Consider the following 14,012-nt stretch of genomic DNA (forward strand, 5'->3'; position numbering starts at 1 on the left):
CATGAATCTGCTCTATATTAAATGTTCATTTTTTGGGCAGAGTGTTGAGTTAACTCCTGCAAACCTAATGCACATACAACAGCAATGCTGCTAATGAAGGGAGTGTGAGGTAGGGTGCATGTGCAGAGTGCCTTTTTTAGGCCTACAATAGGGTCAAACAGGCTTCCTAAAGCTAGCTTGTTTTACTGGCGTCAGGTGTTCAGGTGTTCTTCCAGATCGAGATCAGGTGGGAAGTGGGGCTTAGAGGGGCTTGACAATGAGATCACACGTCCAAAAGGCCACACTGAAGCACATGGCCTGGCCATGTGCAATACTGCACTTGTCCAGGAGGGGGAATCAGTTACGGCCTTCACTCATCATTGGGTTCCACTGGGCTGAAGACCAGCCTTGTGCTTTTCTGGTTCCAAAATCATGTGTAAATCTCTCTAGTAAGATCCGCCCTGAAAAAGACTCACGCTCTCAATGCAAGATTGAGAGATACTGTGGCACTTTTTTCTATAGAACCTATAACTTTATCTATAACCTACATACTGTTAATGTTAGTATTGCATCACATGGCTGGATATGGGATAAGGGAGTCATGTTTTGATAGAAAATCAATAGAAAGTCTGAATCTGAAAGTTAGATCAATAGTTTATGATTTCAAATATTGTTACAATGTCTAAGGTTGAGCATTTCTGGCTCCACAAAACTAGTGGTAGTTGATGGGGCAGTTGGATGCCCCCATGAGGTGTGTGGTACATCAAAAGGCCTCTTGACATTCACCAAATGTTTTGGTACCTGGACAGAGAATAGTTTTTATTATTATTATTATTATTATTATTATTATTATTATATAATCTACACTACTGTGGTTTTTGGCATCTATTAAAATTAGAAGTAAAAAGCTGCATATCTGGGCAGTAAGTTTTTATTTCCTCATTCTAATAACAGTAAAACACTGATTTTAGAACAAATATTAATACATATATATATATATTAATAACCTCATGGAGTCTAGTGTTATTTAGAGTTCTCCTCAGATCAACACCTGGTTTGGTGGTAAATCAGGGCTTAATGATGGTAAATCAGGTGAGCTGCTGCTGCTGCTGCTGCTGCTGCTGCTGCTGCTGGAGTTGAACATCCAGGCTGTGCTGGCTGGACTGAGGGGCGTCCAGGAGAAACCTGGAGGAGCCAAGTTCTGCTCTTCAGTACTTTTACCTGTGTGTACATTTTTATTCTAATGGTATATATGTGAACTTTTGCATAGCACTGTATTTATGAAGCCTGAATTTACAGTTAAAAAAAATAAAAATTAATAAAAAATTATTCCAAAGACCATTAGACACTATGTGTGGATACTGTGTCCATGTTAAGAGTCCAATAAGCTGTAAATTGTAAAATGCCAGTGTTTTGCCCCTAGCATTAGCTCAAGTTTTAGCTGCAGGCTTGCTGCAGCCTGTGCCGTTCAGGGCAGAGCGCCACTGCGGTGTCAGATGGCTAATTTTCTTTATTTAGAAACCTTCTTCAGGACATACCAGAGGCTCTTATATAGCTTTGCAAACTGAACCTCTGCCCATCACATTGACCACTGCCCTCTATCAAGCCCTCGGAGCAAATCCGACAGTCCGGATAGAATAATAACGCCATTTAATCCAGTTTGCAGGGAACTGTGGGTGGAGGGAGATTTACTGGGAGCAAGGCCTGAGGTCATGACCTAGAGCTGGAAAACCCACCCGTATTCCGACCCCCCCATTACTACCACGGTTCTAAACTTTCAGCCAATCCCAACGCAGAAAGCGAGACAGTATCGGCCAATCCCAGCGCAGGAGATGAGACACTAGCCAATCCTAGCGCTGGAGGCGGGACACTCCGCTCGAATCAGCGCAGGAACTCCGCAGATATGAGAACGAGTGTATGGGCTTGTTTACCTGGTGGGTTTCTGCCCATGACAGGTAAAGGCGACCCTAACGGTGGGTGGACGGCGCTGCACCTGGCCAGCTACTTTGGTCAAAAAGAAGTTGTTGAGGAACTGCTGAAGGTAAGAGAGAGACACCGAGATGAGACGAAGCGTCAGAGGGACAGTCCAGTGGACATATTGCTGTGGTTGGGTTGTGTAGTCTGCTGGTCTTGGGACTGAGTTCTTTACTAAGTCCTGGTTTTCTAATCAGTCCTTCATTAAAGTGAATCAGTGAGCTGGTTCAGAACCTGGGTTCTCCTAACTGGGGTTATTTGGGGTTATTTTAATGTTATATAAGGTTATATAGAGGTAGACACTCTCACTGACCACTGACCTTATGTTTATTTGGGGTTATTTTAATGTTATATAAGGTTATATAGAGGTAGACACTCTCACTGACCACTGACCTTATGTTTATTTGGGGTTATTTTAATGTTATATAGGGTTATATAGAGGTAGACACTCTCACTGACCACTGACCTTATGTTTATTTGGGGTTATTCTAATGTTATATAGAGTATTACAGGTAGACACTCTCACTGACCACTGACCTTATGTTTATTTGGGTTTATTTTAATGTTATATACATTGATATAGAGGTAGACACACTCACTGAACACTGACTTAGTGTTTATTTGGGTTTATTCTAATGTTATATAGAGTTAATTACAGGTAGACACACTCACTGAACACTGACTTTATGTTTATTTGGGGTTTATTCTAATGTTACATAGAGTTTTACAGTTAGACACTCTCACTGACCACTGATGTTTTGTTTATTTTGTTTATTCTAATGTTATATAGGGTTATATAAAGGTAGACACTCTCACTGACCACTGACTTTATGTTTATTTGGGTTTATTCTAAAGTCTTAGAAGTCACAGCAGTTTTTACTTCAACTTCACCCCAAATGCATTCAGTGATGTTGAGTTCTGGACTCTGGATTGGTTAGTTTTCTCAATAAGAGCTTCTTGATTAGCTCCACATGCTTTCCGGCCCACAGAGTGGTCTATTCTGGACCTTGATATTCTTCTCTCTTTCAAAGATGAAAGCTTCAGGCAGCTTGAGTGGTCTACCAATACTTGCACCGTCGTTAGGGGTCCCTGATTCTTTGTATTTTCTAATTTTATTTATTTTAAAATCTTTTTTTCATAAGTATTATTTATATTATTAGAAAGACGTTGAGGTGAACGTCCAGAATGATTTGGGGGACACGCCTCTCCACCTTGCAGCCCTGTCAGGAAGAAAGGTAGGCCTTGCATTCTCTCTCTCTCTCTTTCTCTCTCTCTCTCTCTCTCTCTCTTTCTCTTTCTAACTCCCTCTCCCTCTTTTTGGATTCAGGAGGTCGTTCTGTTGCTCCTGCGGTATGGTGCCTGTGCCACAGTAATCAACGGAGCTGCTCAGACCCCTAGGGCTGTCACAGAAGATGATGAAATCATTACTATGCTGGAAGGTGAGCACTTTGGGAGGGGAGCGGGGGATTGCGATGCGGTGCGGGTTGTTGCGTGGCCTAGATTGCATCCTGTGCATTGAATTGACCTTCTTTTTTATTCCTCATTCAGCCTCAGAAAGAAGAGAAAGCAGGAAGATGGAGGAGAAACTTCTGGAGGCAGTACGAGAGGGAGGTTCCAGCACCGTGGCTCAGCTGGTGAGTTCTGGTTTTCTGGCAGTGTGTGATAAGAGATACATTATGTGTCCAGACTCCAGCATATCCAGCTTTTCTTCAAAAATCAGAGGTATTAACAGAGCGTTTGTCCCCCTATTTCCTGCAGTAACACCTTCTACACATTTTGGAAGACTTTACACAAGATGTTTTCAAACTTTGCTGTGAGAATTTGATTGTATCCAGCCATGAAAGCATTAGTGAGGTCAGATTTTGAGGTTGGATGATTAAGATTGCGTTCTATGCAGTGATGAAGCACTGATTCACTGCTCTATAGCTCTGCTGGGAGGCTTTATACCCCTCTAGCTAATGGTCCTCTGAATTGGACATGGTGACCTTTCTGAGCTTCATGCTCTTCTGTCCCAGAGTGTCCCATACTATAGGTGCTTCTTACAGTAGCTGGATTCACTCATTTTTTTAAGGTGTCCAGATACTTTTGACATTGGTTAATGGTCCGTTCTTACTTATCTTATGCTCCTTCCTTCAGCTCTGCAAGATTAGGCCACCAGATATCCACTGCAAGGACTCAGAAGGCAACACGCCACTCCACATTGCGGCCTGCAGGGGGCATAAAGAGTGTGTGGATGAACTGCTCAAGAATGGAGCCAGTCCTGCTGCCAAGAACAAGAGCGGTACAGTAGAATGGCTTTGGTTTTATGGAATGAGACACAACTGGCTGGATTGTTTGCTTTACTGTAAGCTTGAGGCATTTCTCTCGCTTAATGGACAGTTTATATATGAGTGATTAATGTCTACAGCACTGTGTTCTTGTAAATGACCTGCGTCAACGAAGCTGCATAGAACTGATTTTTATCAATACATTCAGGGCGGATAGATGCATGCAGGGTCCTTTAAGAATAAAAAATCACCAGATTTACCAGATTTAACATTAGATTTAACATAGAATGTAAGTTTCCTTTTCTGGAATGATGGAGCTCTGATTCACTGCTCCACAGCTCAGCTGGGAAGCATTATACCCCTCCAGCTGAAGCTCTTTATTGGACATGTTGACCTTTCTGAGATTCATGCTCTTCTGTCCCAGAGAGTCTCATACTAGAGGTGCTTCTTACAGTAGTTTATTCTAATTCACTCATTTGATATTAAAAAATATATATATTTACTATTAATTAATTAATATTTACTATTAATTACTAATATTTATTTATTTGACATTATATAGAAAATCTCAGGACACGTACAGGACCAGGTGGGTGTGTATGGGACATAAATTAACAGTACATATTTGTATTAATATTTCCAATAGCCTGGTTTTCCAGTAACCACCACTGGAAAGAAGTCTGACTCCCTACAATTTGGTTTCACACCAAACTACTGTGAACGAATTTGGTTAAGCAGCCATTAACCATGTAAGCCATTAAGATGTAAGCAGAGTGAAGCAGCAGTTTTGCAAAAAATTGGAATTCCCCTAGTAAAGTTAAGATATGATAATCCTTTATTAGTCTTACAGTGTCACAGCAGCAGGCACAGACATTCAGATGCAAAACATAGATAAATTACATATATATCCACAATATAAATAATAGAAGTAAAAAAAAACTTTTATTTAACTTAAGAACTGGAAAAGAGAGGAAAATGAGCAGGAGCTGCTGCAACACCTCCGCGGATATATAATATATAGAACTCTGATAATTGTTTACTTTTTTGGTCACACTAATTACAGAATTCTCCTGATGACAAGTCAATTACCTTAGACAGTTGTGCCACTCTGGAACCAAAACTAATGCTTAATTATTTCTTAAATATTTACAAGCTGAATTGGTGAATTTCAGCACAAAACAGCACAGAAAACTGTATGTGATGTATCCAGACCTTATCTTTAGCATGAGACTGATATATAATTAAAAAATACAAAAAATCCCCAAGAAAACAAGGTTCTGGGAAGCTCCACATCCAGTACTACAATACCAATATTAAAAACAACTGTAATAAGAGTATCTGTTATATTATTACAATGATTGAATCAGTACTTACCTGGCAGGGGAGACACCTCGATGAAGAAGGTGGCTCACCCAGGGTGAGGCTCAGCCATTGCACTCAGGTTGTGCTGACCCCTGTGATTTCCCCAAATGTTGGAATCTCGACTGCATAATTTCTGGTAGAGGGGATGATAGAGAGTAATGGCTCAGTGGTTAGAGCTCCGGGCTATTGATGACAGGGTTGTGGGTTCAACACCCAGGCTCGGCAAGCTCCCACTGTTGGGCCCTTGTGCAAGACACTCTGCTCCCTGGGCGCTGGAGTTGGCTGCCCACCGTTCCGGGTGTGTTCGTACTCACTGCCCTTAGTTCACTAGTGTGTTTGTGTGTTTACCACCACGGATGGGTCAAATCCAGAGGACACATTTCACAGTACATATGTGACAAATACTTGCACCTTTACCCAACAATGGTCGGTCCTGCCCTAGTGTATAATCTCATTTTCTTGGTTTCAGCCTACTGATGCACTGATATTAGAAGAGACTGTTGTAATAACGGGCCCTTAACCCCTTAATGCAGCAAGACTTATTAAACACTAAGGTGTATCGCTCAGTACCACATTACTACAGGGACCAGTATAAACTGGTGGGCTATTCTCTGGTATTAGAAGTTTGTAATGAGACTTTTGGTCCACCAGCGGTCCACAGACTCTTTAAAGGTATGAATTTGTCTAATTTTACAATTTACAAATGAAAAGCTTTAACACAGTCCTAAACCTGTGCAGTAAAGACATCAGCATATAAGAGTTATATTATTATATTATATAATTTATATTATATTATTATATTATATTATATGTCAAGTAGATTAACATGGTCTAGACTTCAGGATACAGATCGGTTTGTTTGATATAAAATATATATAAAATATAATATCTGCTGTTGAGCCACCAGAGGGACTCTTAATACGGGTATGTTTGCGTGACTTTGAAGATGTTTTGATATTTGGTGTCATCGCTGCTTATTTGCTCTCAAATTACATCTGAAGTGTTTTTAAAAACGGCTTAAACTGAGGATGCCTGCAGTAATAACGTCTCATGCTTCATTACAGGCCAGACTGCACTAGACCTGGCTGAAGATGATGAGATAAGGAATCTTCTAGAAAGGAGTCAGGAAAAGGTAGGCCTGGGTGATGTAACGCCATTTTCTGGTTAAGCTATGGTACAGAGCTACCTTATTGAAATGACAAGGCCTGGATATCTGTGGTCTCTTTTTCTCCTCCAAAGAGAGCAGCCAGCACAGCCAAGAGGTTCGAAGGAGTGCTGTGGAAGGTGAGGGCATTTAGTGTAGTACAATCCCTCCGTTAATGACGCATGTCCACGTCTAACAACTCTGCAAATCCCCAGACCTCACATTAGTGGACTTTACAACTTTACTCGCCCAAATAAACACAGCATTAGGGACATGCTGTTTAATGTAACCAGACCAAACCCATGCTCTGTTAGTGCTGATAACCTGATGCAGGCTCACTGAGCATTGACTTTTTGGGAAGGGCCTTCCAGTTGCAACCACCAGATGGTGTCCAAGTGTTTTTGCGCCATAGTTGAAATACAAAGGCTGTAAACCCGTAGACAAGGAATAAGCCTAGACTTTGGTTCATTTAAAGGTAGAGTATGACCTAGTATAGAGGTGTATAACCTCATTTTCTTGGTTAGAAGGGACTGTTGTAATTGTTATTACACACTAAGGTGCATTTAAAGGAGTTCTCACTTTAAAAGCTCATATAACTTTAGCCTGAACATAATCAGTGCTCAAAAAACAGGTTGATACATTATCTGTGTCCTTGCTTATTAACAGAAGTCAAATTTCTTGGCCTGGACCTCGGTTTGGGTCGTTCTGGAGGATAGGAACATGAGCTGGTACTCAAAACAGTATGTTTTTTTGTGTTTACGCTATCTTATATAAATGTGCAATCATTGTCATATGAATACTTAAAAACATACATTTTAATAAATAAAAAAATGAATCTTATACACATAGATTTGGATATTATAATCTAGACACCAGAAGACATATACAGTGTGGTGGAAAAATTCAGTATATAAAATACTCAGTTATTGTTATTGTCTCAGCACTCACAGTGTGTTTCAATTAGTGCGTTTTTTATGTGTAAATCTATATATATAATATATATATATATATATATATACATATAGCACTGGTGTCCAATGAAAAAAAAAACATGTATCTACATTCTTGTCCGTTTTAGTTTTTTAGTTTTAGGTTTGAACCCAGTAGCTGCTGTGTAATTAAGTCTAGATGAATGGACCAATAGAAATGCTCTAAATGTCTTTGAATAAATTCTTTCACATTAAGTCCCATTCCGAGTTCAGAACATTTGTGCCTTCTCCTGTAAAGTCACTATTTTGGCCATACGTGTTTTTCATTGGATATATAGATAGATGTATACACACAGATATATGTGTGTCTGTGTGTGTGTGTGTGTGTGTGTGTGTGTGTTTCTTTCTGGATAGTAGAGACAGTTACTCTAACATAAGCAGGATAAGCTCTTTATTAATACCCTTGATTTTAGAAGAAGCAATGAATGAGCCAGTGTCCCAATACTTTTGTCCATATAGTCAACTAGTGTTAAGTTATTAGATTCAAGTAAATCTCAGCTACGCCTGGAGCTTAAACAGCAGAAGTGAAGGTGTTCAGTGGAAGCTGCAGATGCTCACTCTCACAACTTTAGGAAAAGCTTTATATATTTATATTATTTTAGATATTTATATAATATTTTGCATAATTACTGAATTATAATCTTTGGATATAATAAGTATATATATATATATATATATGGATATAATATAATAAGTATAGTAATTCAGTTCTGCTGTGTGTGTGTGTGTGTGTGTGTATTTTGTGTGTTGCTGCAGGTCTGATGCTGAGAGCATTGATTGCAGACAGGGCTGTAAGCCTCTTACAGGGGCTCAGTGTATGGTGAGTCTCAAAACACTGTGGTTCAGCATTCTGTGGTCAAAGGCAGTACTGATCCATCAGCACCTGCAGTCAGAGTCCTGTTCGAACTGGAGACAATAAATATAATAAAAGTCCAAAGGTTCTATTAAGATATATTAAGAAAAAAAAATGGCAGACTTGGCTCTGATGGTGTGTGTGTTAGTGTCATGTTGTCTGCTCACACAGTTTCACAGTCATCCCTTCCGTTTGTGTGAAAGGTGAAAGCCTGGGACAAATACTTTTTCACACTCAAGTGTTGTGATGACAGCGTTCATCACTTTAAGGTGTCCTTCAGTTGTGGTGAACCAGAGGTCATCAGAAAAGTGAGTCATGTGATCAATCAATTAACTGTGCACCTCACCCTGTGCATATATATATATATATATATATATATATATATATATATATACACATGTATGTACCCTATATGTCCAAATGTTTGTGGACACCCCTTCTAATGAATGCATTTGGCTACTGTAAGTTGCACCTATTGCTGACACATATATGCAAATGCACACACACAGCTAGTCTAGTCCCTGTAGAGAAGTACTGCCAATAGAATAGGACTCTTTGGAGCAGATCAACATGAGCCTATAGTCACTATTCCTAATGCCAGGCGTGGACTAGAGGGGTATAAAGCCCCCCGGCATTGAGCTGTGGAGCAGTGGAAGAACTGTGTTCTCTGGAGTGATGGTGCTCCATCCAGTACTTTTGGGATGAGTTGCAGAATTAGGGAAGTGAAGTGGGGTGATGATCGTCCAACATCCTGACCTCACTTATGCTCTTGTCGCTGAACGAAAATCTCACAAATCCTCACAGCAGTGCGCCTCCAAAATCTAATAGAAAGTCTTCTTCCCTGGACAGTGGAGACAGTTACTCCAACAAAAGCAGGATACACTCTTTTTAATACCCTTGAATTCAGAAGAAACAGTGAATGAGCAGGTGTCCAAATACTTTTGTCCATATATAGACATATTTGTGGGAAAGATTATGGTAGTGGACAAACTGTCTGAAGCTGATGCCCATCTCTACTGTCCATATGGTTAGAAATGGCTGGATGCCATAGAGGAACACTCTGCATGCAGCGCTCACTGGGGCAATCCGGGGCAATTGCTGACACATATATGCAAATGCACACACACAGCTAGTCTAGTCCCTGTAGAGAAGTACTGCCAATAGAATAGGACTCTTTGGAGCAGATCAACATGAGCCTATAGTCACTATTCCTAATGCCAGGCGTGGACTAGAGGGGTATAAAGCCCCCCGGCATTGAGCTGTGGAGCAGTGGAAGAACTGTGTTCTCTGGAGTGATGGTGCTCCATCCAGTACTTTTGGGATGAGTTGCAGAATTAGGGAAGTGAAGTGGGGTGATGATCGTCCATATATAGACATATTTGTGGGAAAGATTATGGTAGTGGACAAACTGTCTGAAGCTGATGCTCATCTCTACTGTCCATATGGTTAGAAATGGCTGGATGCCATAGAGGAACACTCTGCATGCAGCGCTCACTGGGGCAATCCGGGAAGCACCCATACCGAGGACGAGGGGGCAGCCGAAGAGGAGACGTCACTGGGAAACCTGTCAGACTGCCTGCAGGTACAGTAATAAGCCTCTTCCTGCTCAATCCCTCCATGTGGTATTAGGCTTTATGTTAAACACATGGTTCATATGTCAGCATACAGCATAGCTGTCTAGTGCTGTAGTTCTTGTACACTCTTAAGAATAAAGGTGCTACAAGAGGTTGCAATGTTTGTCACAAAGATGTATGAGTGTGAAGAACCTTTAAAAGACCCAAAAAGCTTTCTTTTGATGCAGCGGTTCACATCTGTATGACAAACATGGTTCTTTATGGAACCAATAATGGTTCTTCTATGGCATTGCTTAAAGAACCTCTTGTAGCACCTTTATTTTTTTTAGAGTATCTGCTGGAAATCTCTGCTTTTGTAAGCAAACTTGAGTTTTCAGGTCCTAGATCTTACAAATGTGTCATTTTTAGACTGCTTTGAATTGTAGGGGACACAGAGTTTGGCACTTTGCTGGATAAAGCCTGTGTTTAAATATCTAGCTCACGATATTCATGTAAAAAATGGGTTAGTCTACAAGGTTTAACAGTCCCCTGATTTGGCAAGGTGACTGGACTGGCAGAGATTATACTGTCTAATACAGATTTAAAAAAAGAAAGCATATATAAATATTTTAAGCACAGTTAATGTATCATTAAAATAATATAATTATTATTGTTAGAATTATTATTACTAATCAGTGATTGAGTATTCCTGTACATTCTGTGCGAAATGAGCTGTGCTCTCCACACAGAGAGCCGAAAGCTTCCAGCAGAAGTTGGAGTCTCAGGTGGCCTCCTTCGTTTCTATGGTGAAGCGCGAGGATAACAACAGTAAGAACCTCCTCTATTACAGCTTGTTCTCACACTGTTTTACAAAACAGCACCACAGAACACAGGCCTTCATGTTTGCCGTTATCAGCTTGCATGTGCAGTGCAAAGCCGGATGGGTGAGAAAATCACCAGTTCGGGCCGTGTTCTCCATCCAGCAAAGTGTATTTCTCTCAACAGGATCCTGGAGCAAGTAAAACATAGAAGCTTTAACTCTAAAAGCTAAGGTCAGAAGCTGTCTTCAGGTTTTAAGTTAAATTAAACTAGACTTAATATTAATTCAACTCATGATTATATGTGTAGTTTGGCTTTGGACTCCTCTACGATACAGATACAGTTTGCTTGTCCAGTTATGGGTTTCAACTTGCTTATTTAAGAGACTAATAGTCAAGTCGAGATGATTATTATGTAATAATTATGTAAAAACACCCTGCGCAAGATGTGCTGCGATGCTCATTGCTATCTTAAACCCCTCCAACAGTCTATTCACACGTCTACTGCCTGCATCGTTTAAATAGCAGTGCTGCTTGTGAATATATCTACGCTGATGGGAGCGGTGGTCCGATGGCAACGGAAAACACAGGAGCTCCACAGCCTGAAAACAACTTAGGCAGACTTCAGCAGTCAGGTGTTCGTTGCTATCTTGGCAGTGAATTGTCAAAACAGGCACGTGCAGCCCGACGCTCGTACACCCCCCACGCTTTACACCACTGAAATAGCAATCCGCCAAAGTCAGATCACACCTGCTCTTAAAGGGGATGGCGAGCGACACGCTGATTGGTTTATTGCACGTTACGCCCAAAACAAACACACCCATGATTAACTAAAAGGCTCACTTTTTCTGTTGTTACGATGGCAAAGACACAACGACATGCCTCAAATCAAGCTGTACGGTGCGTGGTTGCCGGCTTGCCTACAGATCGCTAAAATAGGGCCCACTGTGTTTTAAAATGATTCATTATAGTTAAATGAACAAAGACTGTTTCAATTCTGAAGCAATTCCTGCAGTGTTGAATATGAGTATGAGGCCTGGTATTCAACCTTTATCTAGAGCATAACTGAATACCTAAGAGAATGAAGCCTGTGTATCCTGAGGGGGATGACTAAACACTGGTGGTGAGTCAGGGGGGAAAGACACCCCTACTATGCAAATAGAGGCTGCCAAGACCCAACGGGACAGCTGATTTTTGAGTTTTAGATCTGGAAAATGATCACAAATATGTACCTAACTCAAAATAGTTGAGTTATATGATGTTATATACAGATTTCCAAACAGATATAGCCATAAGTCAAAGTGTCAAGTTCATTAGATTCCTCAGAATTTCTTTAAAACCAGAGTTGAAAGACTGACAAATCAAAAACGCGAGTTAAAATGAAAAGTGAATGGAAACAAGATGTTATTGTAAGTTATTACTCAAATAGTTTTACAGTGAGGGGTTTAAATCGCAGATCTGCTAACCCCTTGGGCTTAAGAACCATATGAGGAAAACTGTGTGTGGATTTTGGTTGCTATAGCGACCCTTTAGCCTAAAATCTGTATGTTTTCTAACTGCTTCAGTGTCATTGCTCTGCACTGCCTCTGTCTTTTTTGTGAGGAAATTGACTGATAGCTTTTGCTAATCTCTTCCTTGTGTTTATGTCTGTGTGTGTGTGTGTGTGTGTGTTTATGGGAGAGATATGGCAGGCCGTGAACTGTTGAAGGCCACAGAGATATGTGAGCTGTGCAGTGAGACGAGCTCTGTGATGAGGCGCTGCCTGGATCTGCTCTCCAGGCGTGAAGAGGTATCACACTTCTCTATTTACCATCATACCTGAGAATCACACACAGCCATCAGACTCACAGCTGAATCTGCAGCTTCCACAGAACACCTTCACTTCTTCAGGTTCAGCTCCAGTCCTGAGATATTTACTTGAATCCAATGAGTTAAGACTAGTACTACAATTGGACAAAAGTATTGGGACACCTGCTCATTCATTGTTGCTTCTGAAATCAAGAATATATTAAAAAAATGTAGCCTGCTTTTGTTGGAGCAAATGTCTCTACTAACTTTCTGCTAGATTTTGAGGATTTGATTGCATTCAGCAACAACAAGAGCATTAGTGAGGTCAGTATGTTGGGTGATAACCACCCCACCTTATCATTCCCAGCTTCCAAACTCATCCCATGAGGAACTGGATGGAGCTGCATCATTCCAGAGAACACAAATCTAGATCATGCCGGACATTAGAAGGCATAATGCCGATAGGTTCATGTATATCTGCGTCAGAGAGTCCTATTCTATTGGCAATGCTTCTCTACAGGGCAAGACAAGCATCTGGGTGAGCAATGGGTGCAACTTAAAATAGCTGAATACATTCATTAGAAGGGGTGTCCACAAACATTTGGACATATAGAAGTTTTATATTCTCGAAAACCCGTCTTAGCCTGTTCTTAGCGTCCAGGGCTGGTGATTTGACTCCTCAGTTATCAGAACGGTGCACATCGAGCTTGAGGTCCTTCTCTTACAACTACAAAGCCCTCAAAGATCTCGCTCCTTCTGATGTAGCCGGTCTTCTTCTCCCACAATCTCCTGTCTGTACTCTCAGCTCTTCTCAGACTTTTGATCAGTGCTGTTGGGGGGCAGCGGTTGGCCCCTAAATTATGGAAAAAGCAGACTTGCTCCATCTCTCTGACTCTGCTTCTAAAGGGCTCTCTTACACACTTCTTCTCATGTCTCAACCCACATCCACTTACTGTCTTATCTAGATTGAGTAGACGTAATATTCTTCTGATAGTGTGACTAAACCCTGTCTGTGTGTTCAGTAATGCTGTATTAGTGTCACATCTGTTAGAGTTTCTGTTATTTACTGCATTTAGCAGATGCTCTTATCCATATCTAACCTGAATTCAAGACACTTTGAGCTCTGACCCTGCCAGAAATGACCACCCAGTAGCCCTCATGCAACAAGACAAGTGCAGGTGCAACAAAAGCTTTAGTAGATATTAGTGCTCAGTGCTGTTCAGCACAGAGGATAGTCTGGACCCTGGTCTTCCACTCCACCTGAGAGATGGGGGGGTCAAGTCAA

At 40.9% G+C, this 14,012-nt stretch overlaps 1 protein-coding gene, 1 long non-coding RNA gene and 1 other non-coding gene across 3 annotated transcripts; all 3 read left to right on the top strand.

The window, feature by feature from the left end:
- Positions 1 to 1,883: 1,883 nt before the first annotated feature.
- Positions 1,884 to 6,059, top strand: LOC140562260 (oxysterol-binding protein-related protein 1-like). The gene is made up of 6 exons (XM_072687754.1): positions 1,884 to 2,020; positions 3,114 to 3,188; positions 3,281 to 3,392; positions 3,502 to 3,587; positions 4,090 to 4,234; positions 6,052 to 6,059. The coding sequence occupies exons 1-6, from the start codon at positions 1,928 to 1,930 to the stop codon at positions 6,057 to 6,059; spliced, it is 519 nt and encodes a 172-aa protein (XP_072543855.1). The 5' UTR covers positions 1,884 to 1,927.
- On the top strand, positions 5,587 to 5,750 carry LOC140563154 (U1 spliceosomal RNA). The gene has a single exon (XR_011980383.1). It is a non-coding gene; the product is annotated as a U1 spliceosomal RNA (small nuclear RNA).
- A 758-nt stretch (positions 6,060 to 6,817) lies between the features above and the next one.
- Positions 6,818 to 8,539, top strand: LOC140561967 (uncharacterized). The gene is made up of 3 exons (XR_011980112.1): positions 6,818 to 6,866; positions 7,393 to 7,466; positions 8,472 to 8,539. It is a non-coding gene; the product is annotated as an uncharacterized lncRNA (long non-coding RNA).
- Positions 8,540 to 14,012: the final 5,473 nt, after the last annotated feature.

Source organism: Salminus brasiliensis, chromosome 9 (genome assembly GCF_030463535.1).
Source record: "Salminus brasiliensis chromosome 9, fSalBra1.hap2, whole genome shotgun sequence".
NCBI classification, from domain to species: domain Eukaryota; kingdom Metazoa; phylum Chordata; class Actinopteri; order Characiformes; family Bryconidae; genus Salminus; species Salminus brasiliensis.

What these genes read in the sequence shown, in the direction of transcription:
- LOC140562260 (XM_072687754.1), top strand. Translation starts at nt 1,928, where the DNA reads ATGACAGGTAAAGGCGACCCTAACGGTGGGTGGACGGCGCTGCACCTG. An exon ending in CAGCCCTGTCAGGAAGAAAG is followed by an intron (nt 3,189 to 3,280) that starts GTAGGCCTTGCA and finishes TTTTGGATTCAG; the next exon opens with GAGGTCGTTCTGTTGCTCCT. An exon ending in AATCATTACTATGCTGGAAG is followed by an intron (nt 3,393 to 3,501) that starts GTGAGCACTTTG and finishes TTCCTCATTCAG; the next exon opens with CCTCAGAAAGAAGAGAAAGC.